Below are 22,784 nucleotides of genomic sequence, written 5' to 3'. Positions count from 1 at the left end.
ACCCTTGCTTCCCTAACAGAGCAAAATTAAAATCATGCAGTCGCTTAAAACTCATACCACCATGCTTCTTCGGCACACACATCTTATCCCAGGTCATCCAATGAATACCATCCACTGTGTTACTCTTACCCCACCAATACATGTTCATCAATCTTTCCAACGAAGCACATAAAGTCACACGCAACAGGTAGATGATCATAGTGTAAGTGGGCATTGCCTGTGCAACACTCTTAAGCAGCACCTCTTTACCAGCCATAGAAAGCAGCATCTTATTCCAAGAACCAAACCTCTGTTTTAATTTCTGCTCAACATATGAAAAAATAGCTTTTCTGTTTCTACCAATAACCGAGGGGAGACCCAAATACTTTCCAAAGTCCTCAGCTTGCGCAACACCTAGTCCCATAGCAATGACGCTCCTGTCTCCCATATTGGTGTTACGGCTAAAGGAGATACTAGATTTATGAAAGTTGACAGATTGCCCTGAAAACTGTTCATAAACCTCCAAACAACGTTTCACCTCCATGGATTCCTGCATGTTAGCCTTAAAGAAAAGCAAACTATCGTCCGCAAAGAAAAGATGCGAGACGGGTGGTTCCCCACGAGCCACCCTACAACCATGGATCCGTCCTCTATCCTGAGCATCCTGTAACAACAAAGACAAGCCCTCCGCACAGATAATAAATAGATATGGAGATAGTGGGTCCCCCTGCCTTAAACCCCTAGATGGGATTATCTCATTACTCGGTTTCCCATTAACCAATACCGTGTACCTGACTGTTCGTACACAGAGCATGATTAACCTGACCCATTTTTAATCAAAACCCAAACCCAACAGCATTCGTTCCACAAATGACCACTCCATCCAGTCATAAGCTTTGGCCATATCTAACTTCAGTGCCGCCCACCCCACCTGGCCCAACTGTTTCCTTCGCAGATAGTGGCCTACCTCAGACGCAATAAGGATATTGTCCGAGATAAGCCTACCTGGTAGAAAAGCGCTCTGTGACTCTGAAATAATGTTATCTAAAAGCGGTTTCATACGGTTAGCAATCATCTTAGCCATTACTTTATACACCACGTTGCACAAAGCAATAGGCCTCAAATCAACAACAACCTTCTTAGGTATTAACACAATATTCGCATCATTCAATTCTAAAGGGAAGGATGATTGAGCTAAACAGTTAAGCACAAAATCAGTAACATCCTTACCAATGAGGTCCCAAAAGGATTGATAGAAGCCTGGGTTCATGCCATCGGGCCCTGGCGATTTATCCTTCCACATGGAGAACAAAGCCTGCTTCACTTTTGCGGGGTCAAAAGGGCGGAGAAGATCATCATTCTGCTCACGAGTGACACGTGGTGTTAAGGAATCCACATGAAACACGCCCGCCTCGCCACCAGTCTGAAAGATATGTTTGTAGTAGTCCGTGACCAGAGAAACAAGGCCATCACCCTCCTTCCATATCCCATTCCCATCATTTAGCTTCATAACATAATTTTTCCTCTTCCGGTGTGTGGCATACTGGTGGAAAAACTTTGTATTCCTATCAGCACCCTGTAACCAGTGCTGCTTGGCCCTTTGCTTCCAAAAAGTCTCCTCTTGTGACAGAACAGTGAAACGACCCAAAGAATCCCGGTCCATACGACCTCTCAAGGCATTCATGTAAGGTCTTATAGCTTCAATCCTGGAGCCAAACTTATGAAAATGATCCCCTCCCCATTTTTTCAAACCTTGCCACACTTCCACAGCCTCTCTTGTAGCCCCATCCCTTGCGTGTTCGACCACTGTTCCTCCACCACCTCCCTACAGCCATCATCTTCAAGCCACGCATTTTCGAAACGAAAACTACGAGGCTGCCGTGTTGAACCAGAGCCATAAATATTCAGAAAGAGCGTCGTATGATCCGACATCACAGTCTGAATGTTATATAACCTAGCCTTATTATGAATACCCCTCCAAGCTGCATCCCCCACCACCCTATCTAAACGTTTCTCAACCCAGTTTGGGGTCCCCTTACCCCGTTCCCAAGTGAAGGGGTACCCAATCATGGGAATAATTATCAAACCACACTCATCAAGGGCCTCCCCAAAACCTTCCAACAAACCAGTTGGGTGCGGCCGTCGTCCCCTCTTCTCAGATTGAAACAGAAGATCGTTGAAATCCCCTAAAATCACCCAAGGAAGACCAGATGCGTCCTTAAGTGATCTTAAGAAATCACACGCCTCCCTCCTCCTCGTACTCTGGGCAAAACCATAATAACAAGTGAGCCTCCAATGGTGTAGGTTAGGTAAAGACACCACTAGATCGATATGATTATGAGAATACTTGATCAAACGAGCGTTGTTATTCTTAGCCCACAGAAAACCCATGCCACCCTTCTGCCTCAAACTATCAACCCCAAAACCACCCTCAAAACCAATCTTCACACGGAGTCTCTCCACATGACTCCTATCCACCATCGTTTCCATCAAGAACACAAAATTCGGCTTCCTTTTGGGCACAAGGTCCACAATCACCCCCTCCTCCACCATCACACCCCCCGTAACCTCCCTATTCTCACCCCGTCTACGCTTCGGATCAACACGCACCCCCTCCTCCATCTCAGCCCGGTTTCCCTCCCTGTACACAGAAGATACAGGCCTGTATGCACTGGCAGAGGTACCCCTAATATCCGACGGGCAGTGCCGTAGTCCTACCGGTATGACCGATCCACCACCCAACTGCTCCGTTTGCGGACACGGATTGCGAACAGAAAAACCATCACCATTGCCGAAGCCCCCAGTTCACGATGCTTTTGCTCCCCTCTTTGCAGCCAACTCTCCCCAACAGCCTTCGCCGGAAAATTGCCACCAACCTTCAAGCTCATGCTAAACAGATACTGTGCAGGTTTCAGGCCAGACACGCGAGCATCAAGGCAGAATTTATCCGTATGCCCCAACCTTCCACAATAGAAGCAGAACATATGCAAGCGCTCGTAACAAAAGTTCACCCACGTCCATGAATTGTCACGCATGATCATCTTCATGCGCCTCTTTAACGGAGCCGTTACTTCAACCGTGACCTTAACTCTGTAGAACTTCGTCTATGGCCTCACGAAGTTCCTCTCATCCAGACAAACAAAAATCCCAAGAAAATCCCCGACCTTTTCCAAGACTTTATCAGTTCGATAGCCGACCGGCAAGTCGTGCACTTGGACCCAATAATCAATCGTATTCAAAGCCACTTGAGTAGGGTGTTCACCAGGACGAAGCGGTTGACAAACCAGAGTGGCGTTCTCAAACGCCCAGGGACCATTCTCCATTACACGCCCCAATTCCGTGTCATGGTAGAAAGTAAAAAGATAAAGATTCGGCTGAACCTCGGCAACCTGTATCCCCATCTAAGGCCTCCAAACAGACGCCATCACCTGCCTCATCACATCAAATTTAATGCTACGGTGGGTTAGAAACCGGCCAACCATCTGTCAATACTGCTGCGCAACCCCCTCCGCCACCTCCGAACCAGGCTCCTCCTCAAAACGGATACCAGTCTCCTCATCTTCCAACATAATCTCCGCACAACTCTGCACAATATCCTGCACGTCCATAATTCGAATAACCACAACCTCCTCTTTGCACGTCGACGATGATAATCCTCGGCCGCACCGATCAAAGAAACGATTGAGAAAGCATGCAAAACGGAAAAAAAAACCCTAGATACCAGGGAGAGAGATAAAAAAAACCCTAGATACCAGGGTGAGAGATAAAAAACCTTAGATACCATGGAGAGAGATATCTTGCAATAAAAATAATAACATTGCTTTCCTATAAGTTAGCAATATTAAGAGTTTTTTTTTTTAGGCCCAAAGAGTTTCAAAATATTGATTTGGAATGATTTCAAAAGGACTTGTACTTCAACTAGGACGGTAATTTATCAAGAAGCTATGTCTTTAAACATATTTTGTTAGAGTATAATTTAAAAATGTCTTTAAATATATTTTGTTATAGTATAATTTAAAAATATTAAATGCTCAAAACATGCAAAATAAAAAAATATTTTTTAATTAAACAGAATGTGGTTTACAATTTTTTTTAATAATATTTATAATTGTATTTCTGATTAATGTGAAAAAAAAATATTTTTTTATTTAGTATGTTACGTATATTTAATATTTTTATAATTATACTCAACAAATTAAAATAACCTTGCACGGGTGACATACTAGTTCAAATAGCAAAGGGTTTAAAAATTAATATGCACAAAAATTTTCCAAACAAATAAAATGATCAACACGAAAAAGGAAAAAAAATAATAAAAGATCGTCGTCGTTCTCGCTTGATCTCCGATCATCTTATTTGTTTCTGGAACGTGAACTCTCAAAATAGCAAAGCAAATCAAGCTTAGCGATCGAGATTTGTTTCTCCTTTCAGGAATTGTCCAGAATAACTTGTTTGGACTCATCTGGACTCGAATCAACTCATCAATTCACTCGGTAAGCTCTGAATTCCAAACCAGTTTGGAACTGAATCTTTTCAATGTCACTGCTTTCTCTGTTCTTTGCTCACATCTATTGATTGCAGATTTTACATGCAACTCTTTCAATTATAGTTTTGAATTCTGTAGCTCTGTTGACTCGATTTGCATGAGATAATCCTATTTCGTGATTCCAAAGATTTAAAAAACAAAAATGATTAGAATTGATTTTTACCAAAAAAAAAAAAAAAAAAAGAGGCGAACGAAGCAAAATGGAACTATGCATAGGAATGGAATCATGGAATTATGCACTACTTTACCTTCTCGTTTCTCTCGCCAAGGCCAAGCAATGCGGCAATCTCGCCTATAGTCAGTCGCCACTTTGAGGGTTAGATTTTGAACTCCATTGTCGTACTCTGTATTATTTTTCTTTAATATTTCTTTCTTTTTCTTTTTTCCTCCTAATGTTTTTTCCATTTGGGTTAGTTATTGTTGAGTTTGTGACATGTTTTATTGACTTGTTGCCGCTTATATACCAATATATGAATATGAATGTCAAGGGTCAGTTTGTGAACTATGTGGTTTGGTTGATTTTGATTTATCTCTGTTGATTTCTGGCATCAAAATTTGGTTGTTGGTTCCACTCCATTTTTGTTGTGCTCAAAATTAAATTTAGTTTGGTTCTCATGTAGTATCTAGATAAACATTACATAGGCTTCATACTAGACAATAGAGCAGAATTGAAAGATGTGATTTGTGAAAGTTCTTCCCAATGTCTTTAATCTTTCTTTGTTCAGTCTTTAGCCAAAATTGCATCCCTCTCCTTGTTGACAAGAATTAAGTCACGGGACTGCTGCGGCAGAGTAACAGTATATGTTTCTCTCACTTTCTCAACCCTCTCTGGATGGTGTATGAGGAATGAATGTTAAGCAGTGAGAGGACTAGAGAGCTCTTTATATAATAACCATATGCCATCAATATGGTAACTGAATCCCTTCCTAATCATACTCCTTATCTTTATAATCAAGCATTACCTTAATTATTTGAAGTATGTATGGAAGAGTTGCACCACATAACATAACAGATTACCTTAATTATTATAAGGTTGACCTAATATTATAATAAGGGAAAATAGCACTTTTTCCCCCTATGTTATATACTTATAGCACTTTTTCCCCCTCAATTATTTATGTAAGCACATTAGCCCCCTCAATTATTTTAAAAGTGGTGGTTTTCCCCCCTAATATATTAAATTGACATTTCTACCCTTAAAGTAAACATTTTATTTATTTTACTTCTCCAACAAATTATTGCGTATATGTAGCGATTACCACGGTTCAGTTCGAACTGAACCAGACACTATAGCAATCAAATTAAAAGTTTTCAGTTATGATTCAGATCTAGAACCCAATATTTGGATTTCAATTTATTAAATTTAAGAATAAAAAAAAAACTGGATCATGAACCGGCGGTTCCGGATCCCGTTCGCGATTTTGAACCGTCTTTATTTTAAAATTTTATTTTTTATTTTAAAATAGTTTAAATTCAACAATAAATGTATTTTATTTTTTCAGTTCGGAACATGAACCGGCCATTCCAGTTCGCGATTTTAATAAACTCTAAATATCGCATTTTGATTATAAATTGTAATTGAAATATTTTGGTTTGGTTACTATAGTATCTGGTTTGAACTAAATTATAGTAATAATTTATTGGAGAATAAAAATAAATGAAATATTTATTTTAAGGGTAAATATGTCCATTTAACATTTCAGGGGGAAAAAGAGCCACTTAAATAATTAAGGGGGGAAAAGTGCTATAAGTATATAACATAGGGGGAAAAAGTGCCATTTTCCCTTATAATAATGTAATCTGGGAAAACTTTACATAGGCTTCATACTAGACAATAGAGCAGAATTGAAAGATGTGATTTGTGAAAGTTCTTCCCAATGTTTTTAATTTTTCTTTGTTCAGTCTTTAGCCAAAATTGCATCCCTCTCCTTGTTGACAAGAATTTATTTCTTATTACTTTTCCTCCAATTCCTTAAAGTGGGCAGATTTTAGTTCAATTTCCTCCAATAAGGCAATAAATATGTTGAACCACTGATACAATTGTTTGGTTCTTATATTCTTTTGGCAGATTAATCTCAGAAGGAGAGTTTCTAGTGCCCTTTAGTTTCTGTTGATCTGAATATCTGATTGAATCCAGTTTCTTCCATAGTCAATATCTGTTACATGTTTTGGCATGATGAAGCTGTTTCAGGATTACTGAGAATTCATGTAGCATTCAGTTATACTCAGTTCTTTTTCTTTTTTGGTTGCAGGTTGGGACTATTGCTCTTCTTGCTTGACAGGATTGCTAATTTATATTGTTTTCTTTGTCTTGACCGTGACAACTATCAATGCTGTGTTGTAGTCTCTCTTTTCATTCCTTTAGCAGCAGTAGATGGATTCTTTACTTATTTAATAGGCATTTATGTTGGGCTTAGGATCGCTAGTGTTGCGAATGCTATTGTTTAGAGTCATTATCTGAAGTGGTTTGTGATTTTATTTTGCTTGGTTTAAGACTTGGAAGTTGAAGTTTTGGTTCAGTGATCCATGATAGATCACATTACTTGGCTATCAGAAAGATTGTAATACTCAGAACCTTTTGTTTAGTGTATATTTGAATCGGGTGGGGATTGGGGAATTTTTTTAATACTGCGTGGGGTCGGGGTCAGGAACAAGAGCAGAGAGCGGAGGGTGAAGTCTGGCTTCCCTGTTGACATCCTTAACTAATAACTGTGCAGCCACTGTTCTCATATTGATAAAATTTCACATAAATGATTATGGACTGCACTCTGGAATTGTTTACTTTCAGCTGTAATACTACTAATGAATTTAAACTCTGAGGTTTCATTCTGCTGCAGATGTTTCCATCAGCAGAAAGAAATCATTTCTTTTCCATCTTGTATACGCTTCTGATTGTTGCACAAGTCTTTCTGTTTGTATTAGTCTGACATTTTGAAGCATAATTGTAATAGACTTGTGGAATTTTGATATGCTAACAATGCTTTTTACTTATTCTGTATGGATTTTGTATTTTTGTTTGCTCGTACCTTCTTTAGATTTGAGAGGTTTGATGGAATTTGGTGTTATTTCTGTAAGGGATGGCAAAAATTAGAGATAGAACTGAGGATTTCAAAGACACTGTCCATCGAACAGCTGTGTCTCTGGGGTATGATGAGGTACTTTGACTTCATTAGCATATTTTCTTCTTTTTTTTGTCTGCCTTAAGACCTTATTAAGGCCTGATCCTTGCATATTCTGCTTTGGAGATACTCTTATATGGCCTAATGTTTCTCTATTTCCCTTGATCATTAATCTAGAGTTTCAAGGATTTCAAAACCCAAATAGTTTGTTAAAGTCCTCACTGGTCTTGCTTCCGCCCCCCCCCCCCTCTTGTACCAAGATTGCTTCTAATAGTGGCTAGTGGCTACTATTGAGTTTACTATGTGTTTTTATACTGTCATTGAGTTCTTATATATTACTTGCTCGTGCAGTTATTGGTGTTAACATTCACCTCCATACTTTTATCATAGAGATTGTGTGTTCATATACTAATTCTGGGGTTTCAATGGTTCTGTCACTGTTTGTTAAGATCCAATATTGACAACTTACACAATTTTATTTTATGTCATCCTTTTTGTGACATTTGTTTGCTTCTTGCCTAGTTTTGGCAACAAATTGCTGTTGACCATAATGATTGCTTGTAGTCCAAAACAGCAGCCATATTAGCATCCTTTATCTTGCACAAACCTCGACAAAGATCATCGTTCACCAAAGCTGCACTGAAGACGGTATATTTTTGTGATAACATGCTTATTCTCTTTATTTCATCATGTATACTTTATATTCACAAAATTTTAATTTCAAAATAGACTGCCAGTAACAATGAATATACTGTGTACTTTTTACTCTGTAGTATAGGACTGTGAAACAGACAACAGAATATTAATTATAGAAGTCCTTTTAATACAAATTCATTTTCAGCTAGAAAGTATTGGAGTCCTGGAAGAATTCTTGTTGAAACATAAGAAGGATTATGTAGATTTCTACCGCACAACTGAACAGGAGAGAGATAGCATTGAGCATGAAGTAAGATTGATCTGCTTTACCAACATTTTTTTCCCTACCCCAACTTAACATCTTAACTAAATCATCAATTCAATTTTCAGATAGCTTTTGCTACTGAGGTTTAAGCCAACTTATTTGCTCCCTTAAGCTAAAATGATCTACCTTTTTTTGGTGCTTTTAGTGACTCCTTTAAAATATCTTTGTTAAATAACTTTTCTGCAGGTCACCATTTTCATAAAATCATGCAAAGAGCAAATAGATGTTCTCAAAAATAGTATAAATGATGATGAAGCAAAATCAAAGGGCTGGATTGGATTCAAGGGTGATAATTCGAATGCTGATACAGTAGCACACAAACATGGGGTGGTAATGATAATTTCATATTTTTGTTTGTTTGTCACTAAATTAGTATTGTCAATAGTTCATGTTTTTGTCTGTGATGGAACTGTTTCCCACCACTGTATTGTGAAATTAAGAGAGTTTTTCTCTATTTGTGGTTACATATACATGCATACATACAACTTCTGGATGACATTTTGAATTTGGAGGCAGTTCAAATAATGACCATTGAAGCTTAACCGTTTCTGTAGAATAGTAACTAATAGCTCAGAATCCAATTCAATATGCGACGGTGATGAATCAACACATTTCTTCAGTTTCTGAATTCTATTAAAACCCAAACTTTTCTTCATCTAGATTTACAAACTGAGTTGTTTGTAGCATTCAATGCGATCATTCTGCTCATTATTTATCATAATCATGTTAGTGTTTGCTTTAAAGTTTGTTCAAATGTACACAATTATTATTATTTCTGAAAATTTTCTTCAGCTAGATTGGAAAACTGAATTATTTGTATTATTTGATGTGATCTTTCTGCTTAGTATTTGTTGTAATGGTTGAAGTTTGCTTAAAGTTTGATCATGTGCACAATTACCTTACAATTGTTTCTTCTATGGAGTAGCATGTGATCATTTTAATTTGCCATTCTCTAACTAAGCAATGAATGAATTGCTAAATTACAAAATGTTCAAAATATATTTACTTGCGCTATACTGTGTCTGGAATTCAGAACCAAAGTTTTGACTTTAATTGATGACTTTTTGACTTTATGAAAAATTAGCTATTCCTAAAAAGTGAATGTTGAGAGAGATGTAGAAAGAGTTGTTATTACTTCCTTGTCTCAATGGGGAGACAACATAGAAATATATACAGACTAAGAGACACAATCCTACAGACACAACCCTACATAACTTCAAAAGCTATATTTCTACAGACACAACTTTTGTGTTTCAACAAAGAATAGCTAATACCAGGGGTTCCTTAGGAATGACTATTCCCATTGCAAGGGATAGCCAATTCTGCAGAATAGAAAATGAACCAAATGACAATAGATCTATTATGTGGAATGTTGTTTCATTCCCAGCTTATTCTGTGAACCAAAGTCCTTATAAATATTTTAAGCCAAGGGTCTGAAATAAGCCATAGTTGTGAAGAAAGGTTGTGGCTTGTGTTTCCTATTGTTAATTGTTGGAATTGTTGTAAAAATGAAAATGCATCAATGGGTGCATACCTAGTTTTGAATAGCATTAATTTTTCTATGAAGTATGAACTAATTGACATCTGAATTACAGGTTTTGATTTTAAGCGAAAAGCTCCACTCTGTTTCATCACAATTTGACCACCTGCGAGCCTTGCGCTTCCAAGATGCTATTAACCGGGTAGCACCAAGAAGGAAACCAAGACGGACCGGCAAAAGTAGTACATCAGAGATATCTACATCTAGCAACTTAGACCAGAGGCAGCAGAGTGATTCCGAGGCCAGGGACCCAAATGAATTGCGATCTGAGCCTATCAGAGTTCAGGAACAATTTTTAGATGATGAAACACGTGCCCTCCAGGTAACTGGTAATCTTAAATTTTCTCCATAAGGATCAGGCTTTTAGTGGCAGATCTTAAAAGGTTACAATCTTGGATAGGTTTGAGATTTCTTAAATCTTAACTGTAATTCAGGTAGAGTTGACTGGTCTTCTGGATGCTGTTCAACAAACAGAAACAAAGATGGTGGAAATGTCTGCATTGAACCATCTCTCCAACAGGCCCAACAGATAGAATATTTGTATGACCAGGTTAGATAAATATTTATTTGAATAAAAATGAGTTTATATACTCTAGAAACCTTTGATTACCTTCATAATAAGCTGTTATAATTTATTTATTTTTTTTGAAAGGAATATTTTAATTTTCTTTAATTTAACAGGCAGTTGAAGCTACAAAGAATGTAGAGCTTGGTAACAAAGAGTTAACAAAGGCCATTCAACGGAACAGCAGTAGCAGAACTTTTCTTTTACTCTTTCTGTTTGTACTTATTTTCAATTCTCTTCCTTGATTGGTATAATTAATTGGATGGTAAATTATGAGTCATATCCAATCTAACACAAGGTCCCGTTCCCATATTTTTTGTGTTTGCAGTCTGCGATGTTAATTAGTACAGTTAAATTAAAATGCCACAATACTATATTGTTTTCTAGTAACAGACTAACAGTACTTTTCTATTTCGAAACATTTAGAACAATAATGTGCATATTCTATTATCATTACACATATCCTTTCAAAATTTGGATTCTGTACAAAATTTACAGCATACTTTGGAAAAGTAGCAACAAAAAAATGCATATTCTTCACTGGCGTATGCTTTCCAATCTTTACTTCTGCTTGGCTGGAAGGCAAAAGTAAACGTTGCTGCTTACAGTGCAGCTGGTGGCAATGGCAACAACATAGTTCTGTTCCTGTTTATGCATGTAATCATGGTTATCTTCTGCTACAAAGACAACCTGGGAGAGGATTTGCATAGAAGTTTTCCTCCAACTTCGGTGCCTGTCCTACTACTCTGGGATTTGGTCCTGCTGTACTATTTTGCTGTAAGTTTCTCAACTCTGATGCAAACTCTTTCCAAGTTAATTCCCCCCTGTCCATTTCACCCAAAATTCTAACAAATTTTTTCCTGCAAACAATACCGGATATCTCAGATGAAGTGAAAGACTGATATCAAGTAAGTGGGAAAGCAGATTAACCCCCTAAAAAAACAGAATATCAGGTAGTGTCATGTACTTGTCAGGATTGATGGTTTTCCGGAAGCCTTCAAAGATCCTGTGGCCACGAACAGCCTTGGCCATGTTACCATCATAGGTGTAAGCAAAGACATCACTCTCAACTGCCACAATGTAATCCAAGGCTGCTAGCTGATTGTGCCTGTCTATAAAAGGCTCCAGCTCCTCTGCAGTTGCCAAGTTAGAATGAGAGTATACATTTGGGTACTTCTCCTGCAACGCATTCAGTCCATTCTGCCCAAAAATTGCCCCTGCGACAATGTAGATTTTTGTGCTGGCCGGATACCCCATTGCCTCAAGGAATATGGCAGCCTCTTGGGGAGTCATTGGGCATGTCCCCTGGAGCCGCCTCTCTGTTCCATTTATCCGTTTCTCCTTCCAGTGCCTTGTTTTGTGTCTTAGTTTCCTCAGCTCCTCAGCTTCTTTCTTGGTAAGGTTGTGATTACACCCAGTGAAAGCTAGCATATCTTTTTCATACCTACATTTCAATTCTCAGGGATAAAGTTGTAACCCTATCTAGTTCTGCATTTAGTTATCAATCTTTATACCTCAAGTGCAGCGCGATGTAATGATCGCCATTTCCTTTGAGTCTGCTAACTAATTTTTTTGCAAGCTCTTCAATTCCATCCGTGAAACGTAGCGCGTCATACATAGCATGGCATCTGAGCTTCTGGATTGAATCCGGGATCCCATTGTTGGCAAGGCGTGAATCAGAGTGAGTGAATTCTATCACTTTATGTTTCTTTAGTAGTTTCAAAATGACTTTTCTGTAGTAACCGGGCTGCACATAAACAACAATTTAGACTCAAGTCCTATCTCAATCTATATATCATAAGACAGTCCCAGTTATTTGTACTTGTCTCATACTATGATGTTTGTTCACCAGTTAACATCTTCACTCATATAGGGTTATAAGACAAAAACTTGTTTTACTAGTGTATTAGACACATGGGGTGGTTGGTAAATAGTTGTTAGCTGATTGTGTTAGTTGGGTTGACTAGTTGATTGCATTCGCTGATTGTAGAAAGATGTTTGGTAAATCAATTGTTAGTTGATAGCTTATTACATACAAAATGACTTTTTCAAAAAGCTGATCGAAAAAGTACTTTGAGCAGCTTTTTGAATTTTAGTGTTTTGGAGCAATGAGCTGTTACAAAAAGCTAATTAATCAAACACTTATATTGACTATTTAACCAAGTCAAACAACTAATAGTGGTCATGTAAGCCAAAATTGGTTGATAAACTAATTATGTTACCAAGCAGGCTACCGTAAACCTAGTTGAGGTGGTAATACATACATAACTAGCCTAGCTTTCTATTGTAAAAGGCAAAGATTTGAGTGATGTGAGAGCTTGCCTTTGACCAAGAAACAGGAGTTTTCACTAAGGGCTTAACATCTGCAAGATGTGGTGGAAGAGCTTCTACAACATGAACATCATCTTCCAAAGATTTTATGAAGTGTTGCCAGTTAAAGATCTCCTTGAATTCACTGACAACAATCAGTTCAACATTGGCCAAAGTTAGCCATTCATTCATTTTACAGCCCCCCCCCCCCCCCCCCCCCCCCCAAAAAAAAAGACCAAATTGAAAGAAATTCCCAGGGCATCTAATGCTCTTTTTGAACGGAGAAAACTCCTCCATGAAAGTAAAAAGCTGATGTGGATTAAGGGCACCAACATAAACCAATGTTTATGACAATACCCTATAATTATAGCACACCACCTCAGCAGAGTTGTTATACCATGGTAGTCCTAAACGACGTATAAACGACGTATAAATTGTGTATTTTTCTAAGTCAAAACACATAACAGTTGTAGAAAGGAATTTGTGAATACAATACAGGGTCATCAAATCTTAATTTGTTAATATTGTATAACTGCTATTTGAAAGTAACTTGTGAATACAAAACAAGGTAATCAATTACATATATGTTAACATTGTGCGTTCGTAGTATACAAATTGTGAATTTTTAAAAGGTAAATTGTGAACATACTGACAGAATAATTTGGGCATGTAGTTGCACTCAATTATATATATATTCTTGAGTTTGAAATCCATAATCATATCATATCATACCTGGGATCTGTCCAAAAAGATTTGTGATCTAAATAAGGAAGAACCAAAGTAGCATTCATTAGCTTAGCTATAGCTACCATATCGCTGATCTGCAACGGTACGGTGTTTGAAGAAACACAAAACAATTAAGTGCATCAGATAATAACTTAATTTGAAGCTGGACTACAATCTCAGAGCACTTTCCAACAAAAGAGATTGCATGGTTTCTTACCCCAGTTTTCATTTGATTTAATCCACCGTTTGCATGGACTAGGATGTAGCCATTGCTGTTATTTTGAAGCCCTGAGAGAAGGTAAAACTTACCAAAAATGAATAAGCTAAGGTAGCTAGCTAATAAAACTCCAACTAGTTAATAATTAATAATTGCTTGAACCAACATACTTGTATCTCTACTTGATCGCTCTACGCATTTAGTGTAGTTGTCGCTTATAGGGTTTCTCCAGATTTCAGAATCCTTAAATCACAAATAATTGTTAAACAACCAAAATATAATGATGATGACATAATATAATTATAATAATAAACAACTAAATACTCTATTTCTTGCTTCAAGTTTAAAATCAATAGACTTAATTTACACAGGATGTATGTACAGCATTACATGCGTGATAAATGATTATCTTAAATTGCATTTTTTTAATTAATTATCTAACCATGCAAATTATATTGTACTGTGATTCTTAAAGTATTTTCATTGAAAACATAAGTTATACCCCAACAATTACAAAAGTTAACTCGAACTAAAGTTAGTGAGTTTTTAGCTAATTCAAACACATTGTTATTGGTATTATGTATTTTAACTAGTAATATAAAGAGAGAAATTGCAAATTCATTCATTATTTATTTATTTTTATTAAAAAAAAAAAAAAACTTCTATGATGATTGTATCTAGTACTATTAGTACCTATAGTCAATACAATACTTATTTTCTTATTAATTGATTAATTAATTATATAAATAAACATATTAAGTGGCAAACTACCATGTAGTGTAATGGCATCTCGTTATCATACTTTTGGGCTGAAAAATGAGTATTTCAAAAAAAAAAAAAATCATATTAAGAGGGTGTTTGGTAAATAGCTGTTAGTTAATTGCTATTAGCTGATTGGGTTAGTGGATTTGACTAGTTGATAGCATTAGCTATTGCAAAAAAGTGTTTGGTAAATTAGTTGTTAGCTGATAGCTGATTACATGCAAAATTACTTTCTCAAAAAATTGATTTGAATAAATTTTTGAATTTTATCATTTTAGAGTAATAAATTGTTACAAAAAGTTAATTAATCAAACACTTACATTAATTATTTAACCAAGTCAAATAGCTAAATAGTGATCAAATAAACTAAAATTAATTGATAAACTAACTAGTTACCAAATAGGGTCTAAATGTGTATATATAAAAACATAGTGGGTTGAGTGAATTCTATGTGGGTTTTGCATATCAAACTCGCACCCAATTCGACATGCTATGGGTTATAATTTTGAAAGCCCACCCAACCACCACACGCAAATTAGGCAAATTATATTGTGCATCCGTATGCACCATGCATGGTGCATACAGATGCAAAAACGATATCGTTTTATTAAAAACTCGTGCGTCTCCCCTTAAAAAAAAATTCAGGTTCGATTCCTAGCAACAACATATGAGTTAAAATTCCAGAATCGATGAACTAAAATTCCAGAATCTAATCTATGAACTAAAAATTCCAGAATGAATGAACTAAAATTCCAGAATCTATGAACTAAAATTTCAGAATCGATGAACTACAATTCCATAATCGATGAACTATAATTCCAGAATCAATGAACTAAAATTCCATAATCTATGAACTAAAATTCCAGAATGAATGAACAACATAATGATGTTGCTGTGAATCGAACTTGAATTTTTTTTAAGGGGAGACGCGCGTTTTTAATAAAACGACGTCGTTTTTGCATCCGTATGCACCATGCATAATGCATACAGATGCACATCATAACTACTCCGCAAATTATGCCCTGGAAACGTGTTCACCGTGAATGGTGAACACAAATCCAAACGACGTCGTTTTTACGCGAAAAAAAATAGGTAATGTGCTGTTAACGGCGCGCGTTTGATCAAATTATGAATTTTCTGTTATGAGATTATGAATGTAATGTAAATTCATAATCTCATAACAGAAAATTCATAATCGCATAAAAGTAAAATATTTATTAAATTATGAATTTTCTGTTATGAGATTATGAATGTAATTTAAATTCATAATCTCATAACAGAAAATTCATAATTTCATAACAGAAAATTCATAATCTCATAACAGAAAATTCATAATCTCATAACTGAAAATTTATAATCTTATAACAGAAAATTCATAATCTCATGGTTCCAAAGTGAATGTGTAGGCATGGTTCCAAAGTGAATGTGCAGGCATGGATTCATAATTTATAAATGTCCGTGATTTCGGACGGGAATGTGTAGGCATGGTTCCAAAGTGAATGTGCAGGCATGGATTCATAATTTATGAATGTCCTTGATTTCGGACGGGAAAGTGTAGGCATGGTTCCAAAGTGAATGTGCAAGCATGAATTCATAATTTATGAATGTCCGAAATCATTGCTCACCTCAAATTAAAGTGAAACCGCGAAATGTGAAAATGAAGAAGAAAAGTCACGCAATTAATTAAGAAAAAAATAATAATAATAACGGTGTACTAACACCGTTGGAACCGTGTTCACCATGAATGGTGAACACGATTCTATGGCATAACGATTGACCACCACATGTATTATCCAAAAAACTCAATCTATGCAAGATGAGGTAAGTACCCACATGTCAAATCAAATTGAAATTGTCTACTTTACTTGGGCAAATTGTGCTATGCGTCTGTGTGCATCATGCATGGTGTATACGGATACAAAAAAAAAAACATCGTTTTGACTAAAATGTCTATTCATTTAAAAAAAATCAGTTTCAATTTCCAGCAACAGCATTATGTTGTGCATAATTTGAACTATATATCCAAAATCAATGAACTAAAAATCCATAATGAATGAACTAAAAATCCATAATGAATGAACTAAATATCCAGCATGAATGAAAAAAAAAAATCAGTTTCGATTTATGTCTAAATATCCAGAATCAATGAACTAAAAATCCATAATTAGTAAACTAAAAATCCAGAATGAATGAACAACATAATGCTGTTGAGGGGAATCAAAACTGATTTTTTTTTTTTTAAGTAGGACGCGCGTTGTTAGTCAAAACGACGTCGTTTTTGCATCCATGTGCACCATGCATGGTAATGGTGCACACGGATGCACAACATAACGATTGCTTTACTTGTGGGGGGTTGTGGGGCATCATAAAGTTCTCTTATCAAAATGACTTTCTCAAAAAGTTGATGGAAAAATTTGTTTTGAGCAGCTTTTTGAATTTTAGTGTTTTGGAACAATAAATTATTACAAAATGCTAATTAATCAAACACTCATATTGGTTGTTTAACCAAGTTAAACAGCTAATAGTAGTTAAACAATTCCAAAATTGACAGACTAACTATTTTACCAAACCGTCAAAACAGGACCACTATCGTAAAAATTTTCAATTACTATTTACTAATAGGAAAAAGTGTCAAATTGGCCCCCTAAGTGAAGCGGATAGTGCAATTGAGTCCCCTAAGTAAAAAAAGCTCCATTTCAATCCCCTAAACCTGTAAAAAAGTTCAATTAGGTCCAAAGTTACCTGTTTAGCAGGTTAGTGTCTTCTAATGGTGACATGTGTCTCTTTATTATTATTATTATTATTATTATTATTATTATTATTATTAGATTTTTATTTTTTTTTAAAAAAAGAAATTCTTCATACAGCCACCGGCTGTAGCAGCCGGTGGCTGTACTCATTCAAGGAGAGCCATGGCTGTGGCGACAGCCCTGGCTATCCGGCAGCCATGGCTGTCCTAAAATACAGCCATGGCCATCTAAAAAAAAAATTAAAAACTTTTGAATTTTTTTTTATTGCCATGGCACCCATCGCTATGTAAAAAAAAAATAAAAATATCAAAATATCTATCAGTCCGTCAAGAAATGAGCATTAAGGAGAAAGGAGAAAGGTGGCGGTTCTGTCCGACAGTGATGTTGGTTGGAGTGGTCTCAAACTGTGCGCCAGAGCTGAAGCTTCTCCTCATCGCTCTCCCGCCGGAGCTAAGCATTAGAAGGTGACAGCTCCTCCTTCTCTTCTCTATTATCAGTGAAATTTATCCCCGTGCCGCGAATCTTGAATAAATATTGATATGGATGAAGACAAAAATGGCTGTCAAAAAAAATCAAATTTTTTGAATTTTTTTAGATGGCCATGGCTGTCTCAGACAGCCATGGCCATCATTTTTGACAGCGTCGTTGTCAAAAAAAAATTCAAAATTTTTGAATTTTTTTTACACGGCCATGGCTATCTCAGATAGCCATGGCCGTCTTTTAGGACAGCTATGGCTGCCGGGTAGCCACGGCCATCATTTTTGACAGCCGTGGTTGTCGCCGGATAGTCATGGCTGTCCTTGAATGAGTACAGCCACTTTACCGTCGGTGGTGGTATGAAGAGTTAATAATAATAATAATAATAATAATAATAATAATAATAATAATTAAAAAGCGACACATGTCACCATTAGAAGACACTAACCTGCTAAACAGGTAACTTTAGACCTAATTGAACTTTTTTACAGGTTTAGGGGATTGAAATGAAGCTTTTTTTTACTTAGGGGACTCAATTGCACTATCCGCTTGACTTAGGGGGCCAATTTGGCACTTTTTCCTTTACTAATATAAGGATTATAAGCACACAAATTTAAAAGAAGTTGATCAACCTGCCTTTCCTATGTAATCTATCACGTACATACCTTCCGATAGTAATTGCATGTTTCATTATGTAAAGAAAAAAAAAATACTCTGTAACAACTTGAACAATCTTTTGTTTTAATAAATTGTATATAAATATATTAATATATTTAGTGATATTATTTTATATTATTTGTCAAAAAAAAGTTTTTTTTTTTCTTTTAAAGAAAAATGTAATATCATTCACTAATCACTACAGGAATATGTATGTATGTATATATAATTGAAGCAATTAAGGACAGAGGACTAACATGATTAGAAAACTTGTGGGTGTCCGCAGCGGCGGCACAACGACGACGACGACCAGCACCACCCTCGGCGGCGAGAAACGGTGGCAGTTGCAAGAAGTCATGGGGGCTCATCCGAGCATGCACCTTAAGAAAAGTTTTCATGAGCGAGATCTTGACGAACGCGGTGGAAACCGCCAGCAGCGTGAGAGCTCCAAGAACCCAGCCGCTAAGGTTCCTGCCGGGCATCACAACCCTCGCCGCACAGCTTACAATCTTCCTATGCAACACCCCACCGTCCGCCGCCGCCGTCCGGTGTTGATTGTTATTACTATGAAGGTGGCCGGCGGCGTGGCTAATCATGTTATTACCACCACCGCAGCCAGCATCTTCGTGCTCCCCCGCTCTGCGCCTCGTCTTGGCCACGGTCTTCGTCGTCATCGTCGGCAGCGGTGGCTTGCCACCGTCGCCGCCGCCACACGAGTTCTCTCCGCCGGCGGACGACATCTTATCTTAATTTACGGCTTCGGCGGCGAGCTGAGGAGATTTGATTATTATTAAGGATTAAGCTAAGCTAGCGATCGAAAAGTAAAGATATTATATATGGATCGATAATCAAGGAGAGAAGAGAGACATGGCAACGATATGGCTCATCTTCTCCATGCAATCTAGTAATATGTTGGTGCCATTGTCCACTGCCATTTTCCTCCGCTCGGTTAGTTTTTGTAGAGTAATGTAATGGATCCGATTTATGTGCCTAAAACCTCGCTCCTTTCTCAGTCTTTTCTCTTCCTATCAATGGTCTATATATCATCATTTTATATATGTTAGTTTCTTTCATTTTTTCAACCCCTGCACACATCCAAACTCTTCATCAAAATTTATTTCCGAACAAATAAATTCAAACAACATTTCTACTTTGTATTATTTCATAACTAATTCAAAAAATATTAATGCTATGTACTACATGTCATGGATTAAATTTAGGGTGTAAATGATAGTTGAAGACATTTCAAAATTGCTAAAATTATTCAGTTTCAGCTCCACTGTAGTAATTTTCATAATTATCAGATTCGTAATTTATGGGATAAACAGGAGTTGAATGTCTGTAAGAGTCTCCTATTTCATAATTTATGTGTGCATGCTGTTGATGAAATTCTGCTTCAAAATTTTTAATGTGTCTTGATTGAGAAACTAATTCGATTATTTCTTCAACTAAATTTTCTAATTTTTCTTCTTCAAAATCTATTTCCAATCAAATAAATTCAAACAACATTTCTACTTTGTATTATTTCCTAACTAATTCAAAAAATATTAATGCTATGTACTACATGTCATGGATTAGTCCCTTCAACTCCTATACATACCCAAACTCCTCAAAATTTATCTCCGAAGTTATAAATCTAAAACACTATTCCACTTTGACTCATTTCCTAACTAATCCAAAATTTATTAATGACATGTACTACATGTCATTGGATAGTCATTTCAAAAACTACTCCACCATTTCTTTTTCACAAATTACTATCCTAATTCTTACATGTTTTATTTTTCCAAACTAAACCTCTGCGGAGGCATACCCCCCATATTTGGCATCAGAGCCTATTACGATTCTGAAAAAATTATATGATTCATTCATATTTAAAATTTTTAATTCAGAGACTTAGAGCACTTGAACAAGAGCTTCAAACTTATTTCAAAGAAATGCATAAGTATCACTACTTACAAAATTGGAAATATTATGAAGAATTTTATTGGAGACATAAATTTACCCTTAATAAAATACAAAAACTCAAAAGTTATATTACAGAAATCTCTGCATAAATTTCATTATCTAAGGCTTAGAAATTAAAATGATTCATTCATGTTTAAAATTTTGCATTTGGAAACTTAGAAATTATGAACATAATCTTCAAGTTTTTCAAGCAGATATGCAACATTATTATTATTTACAAAATTGGGAACAGTGTGTATATTCCTATAATAATTATGAATTTACACTTAAGAAAATTCTTGAACTTAAAAGTTATATTACAGAAATTTCGGCATGAATTTTTCTGAAAAAATTTCACATTTAAAATATTACCAAAAATTTTATAAAAATAAAGCATTAGAATCTAAAAAATGGTTAGACACTGAAGGAAAAAATTATGATCCAAATTCTTCTTTTTATAAAACAATGAAAAACACTTATGAATCTCATAAAGACATTTTAGAAGAAATTGAAAATTGTATAGCAAAACTAATCTGTTAATATGAATCAGTCAAATGAAATAATTTTAAAACAAATTGATTATTTAAAAACTATGATGGAACAGCAAGAAAAGAAAATTTCAATTTTACTAAAATTAATTGAAAATTTTAATACAAAATTTGACTTAGTAATAAGAGAAAAACAAATAATTGAAAATTCAAAATTAATTGAAATAAATAATTCCATAGATTTGCTATCTAAAAAATTTTCTAATATCCAGATTTCTTCGCAAATTAAATCCAAAACAAAAAACTTTTTGACATACAATTTAGAGGAAGTCAAGAAAATTTTAAATAAACAATGAATCCTTTTTCGGGAAGGTCAAGAACATAAACTTCAGAAGAACCTAGTTCTTCTAGAATTAGCACATTAAACCAAACCAACAGTCCCTCTTATTTAAACAGACTTTTTAAATTTAACTCAAACAAAAATGCCTATAAATTAAAACAAATTGTTGACACAGAAAGAGATTTAGAAATTATGTCAAATGATTGCATTAATACATTAAGACCAAATATGTTATACAGAACTGGTGTTTTAGAAAACAATTCCAGTTTAATTAGAACACATAGATCCGAAATGTTAGAAATACCAGAAGGTAGGACTGAAACATTCGGATTATTAACAAATGAAAGTATAAATCAAATTTCTTCCAAAAACTTAAATTATATACATTTAGGACTAATTACAATTGGAGTCAGAGGACTACTAATAAAACAAAATGGGACAAAAGTCTTAGTTGCTGTTTTAGACACTAGATATCTGATACTGCTAATTACTACGTAAGCAATAATTAACCAAACACGAGACCAATTAAAGCAAGTAAGTATCTTTATTGATTCCGGTGAAGGCCCTAAGTACAATCTACTTGGTTGCTCTGAGTACCGACTGACTGCGGTCAGGATTCTCTAACAACAACCTATCGATCGTCCAAAAGTCCCCCACACTGTAGCTACTGAGGGTATTTATAGCCGCTGCGCCGGAGACACAAATCCGGTCGTTCGGCATGCTCTCCACGTAGCCACCACGTGTCATCCTCCCGGGTGCCCTGTCTGTCGTCGCAAGGAGCCGCCACGTGTCCCTCGTCAGCTCTCTCGCCAAAGGGCTACCGCTCGGTGGTCGACACTGCCGCTCGGGCAAGTCCCGGTCGGATCCCGACCGGGTTCTTCACAAGAAGCCCGACCTGTTACCTGCAAAGACAAAGAGAAAAGGACGAAGGCACGCCGGTCGAGGTAAAGCTATGTCGGTCGGGATATTCCCTACCAAGAGCCCCCCAGCCCGGGCCTTTTTGACCGTCCGGGAAAAAACGGGACGGGATGAAGAAGCCCAACCGTCAGCCATCAAACCGACCAGCCAGCTGTCATTCCTTCTCTTGCCACGTGTCGGCGACTGCCGACATCTACGACTGCAACGGTCGCCTCGGAATCAGTGCGGGTCACTCGCGCAAGTGGATTGGTTTCCCGCCCAAATGCTCTCCTATAAATAGGCCCTTGAGGCCTTCATTTGAAATTTCTTCAATCTTCTGATCCAATCGGCACCCTCAGAGAGTCCCAAGCGAGCTATTCAGCAGACCAACCGAGCAATTCCCTTGCAAACTTCAGCCAAGTTTCCTTGATCGGTAAGCTCTCTACTCCTTAGCTTTTGCTTTATTTTTAGCTTTGCGTAGGAGTAGGGTAGAACTAACTCCG

The 22,784-nt window shown here is 36.4% G+C and overlaps 1 protein-coding gene and 1 pseudogene across 1 annotated transcript; one reads left to right on the top strand and one right to left on the bottom strand.

Moving 5' to 3' along the window:
* Positions 1-4,250: 4,250 nt before the first annotated feature.
* On the top strand, positions 4,251-11,093 carry LOC109186075 (annotated as a pseudogene).
* A 123-nt stretch (positions 11,094-11,216) lies between these two features.
* On the bottom strand, positions 11,217-19,613 carry LOC109186076 (uncharacterized protein At1g04910-like). Its single transcript, XM_019335974.1, has 9 exons — positions 18,867-19,613; positions 18,618-18,644; positions 14,134-14,206; positions 13,964-14,034; positions 13,753-13,841; positions 13,033-13,165; positions 12,225-12,457; positions 11,678-12,154; positions 11,217-11,570 (listed from the first exon to the last, which is right to left on the bottom strand). Exons 1-9 carry the CDS (start codon positions 19,347-19,349, stop codon positions 11,378-11,380), a joined length of 1,779 nt encoding a protein of 592 aa, XP_019191519.1. The 5' UTR covers positions 19,350-19,613; the 3' UTR covers positions 11,217-11,377.
* Positions 19,614-22,784: the final 3,171 nt, after the last annotated feature.

The sequence above is a fragment of the Ipomoea nil genome, unplaced genomic scaffold (assembly GCF_001879475.1).
Source record: "Ipomoea nil cultivar Tokyo-kokei standard unplaced genomic scaffold, Asagao_1.1 scaffold1403, whole genome shotgun sequence".
NCBI lineage: Eukaryota > Viridiplantae > Streptophyta > Magnoliopsida > Solanales > Convolvulaceae > Ipomoea > Ipomoea nil.
The sequence above is the reverse complement of the archived record's forward strand: the minus strand, read 5'-3'. Positions and strand labels throughout refer to the sequence as shown.

Bases quoted from the DNA above. Each gene is read 5' to 3' on its own strand.
- LOC109186076 (XM_019335974.1), bottom strand. From the start codon at position 19,349: ATGTCGTCCGCCGGCGGAGAGAACTCGTGTGGCGGCGGCGACGGTGGC. The intron at 14,035-14,133 runs GTATGTTGGTTC...ACCTTCTCTCAG, and splicing joins GCGATCAAGTAGAGATACAA to GGCTTCAAAATAACAGCAAT. The intron at 11,571-11,677 runs GTACATGACACT...TATTGTTTGCAG, and splicing joins AAAACCATCAATCCTGACAA to GAAAAAATTTGTTAGAATTT.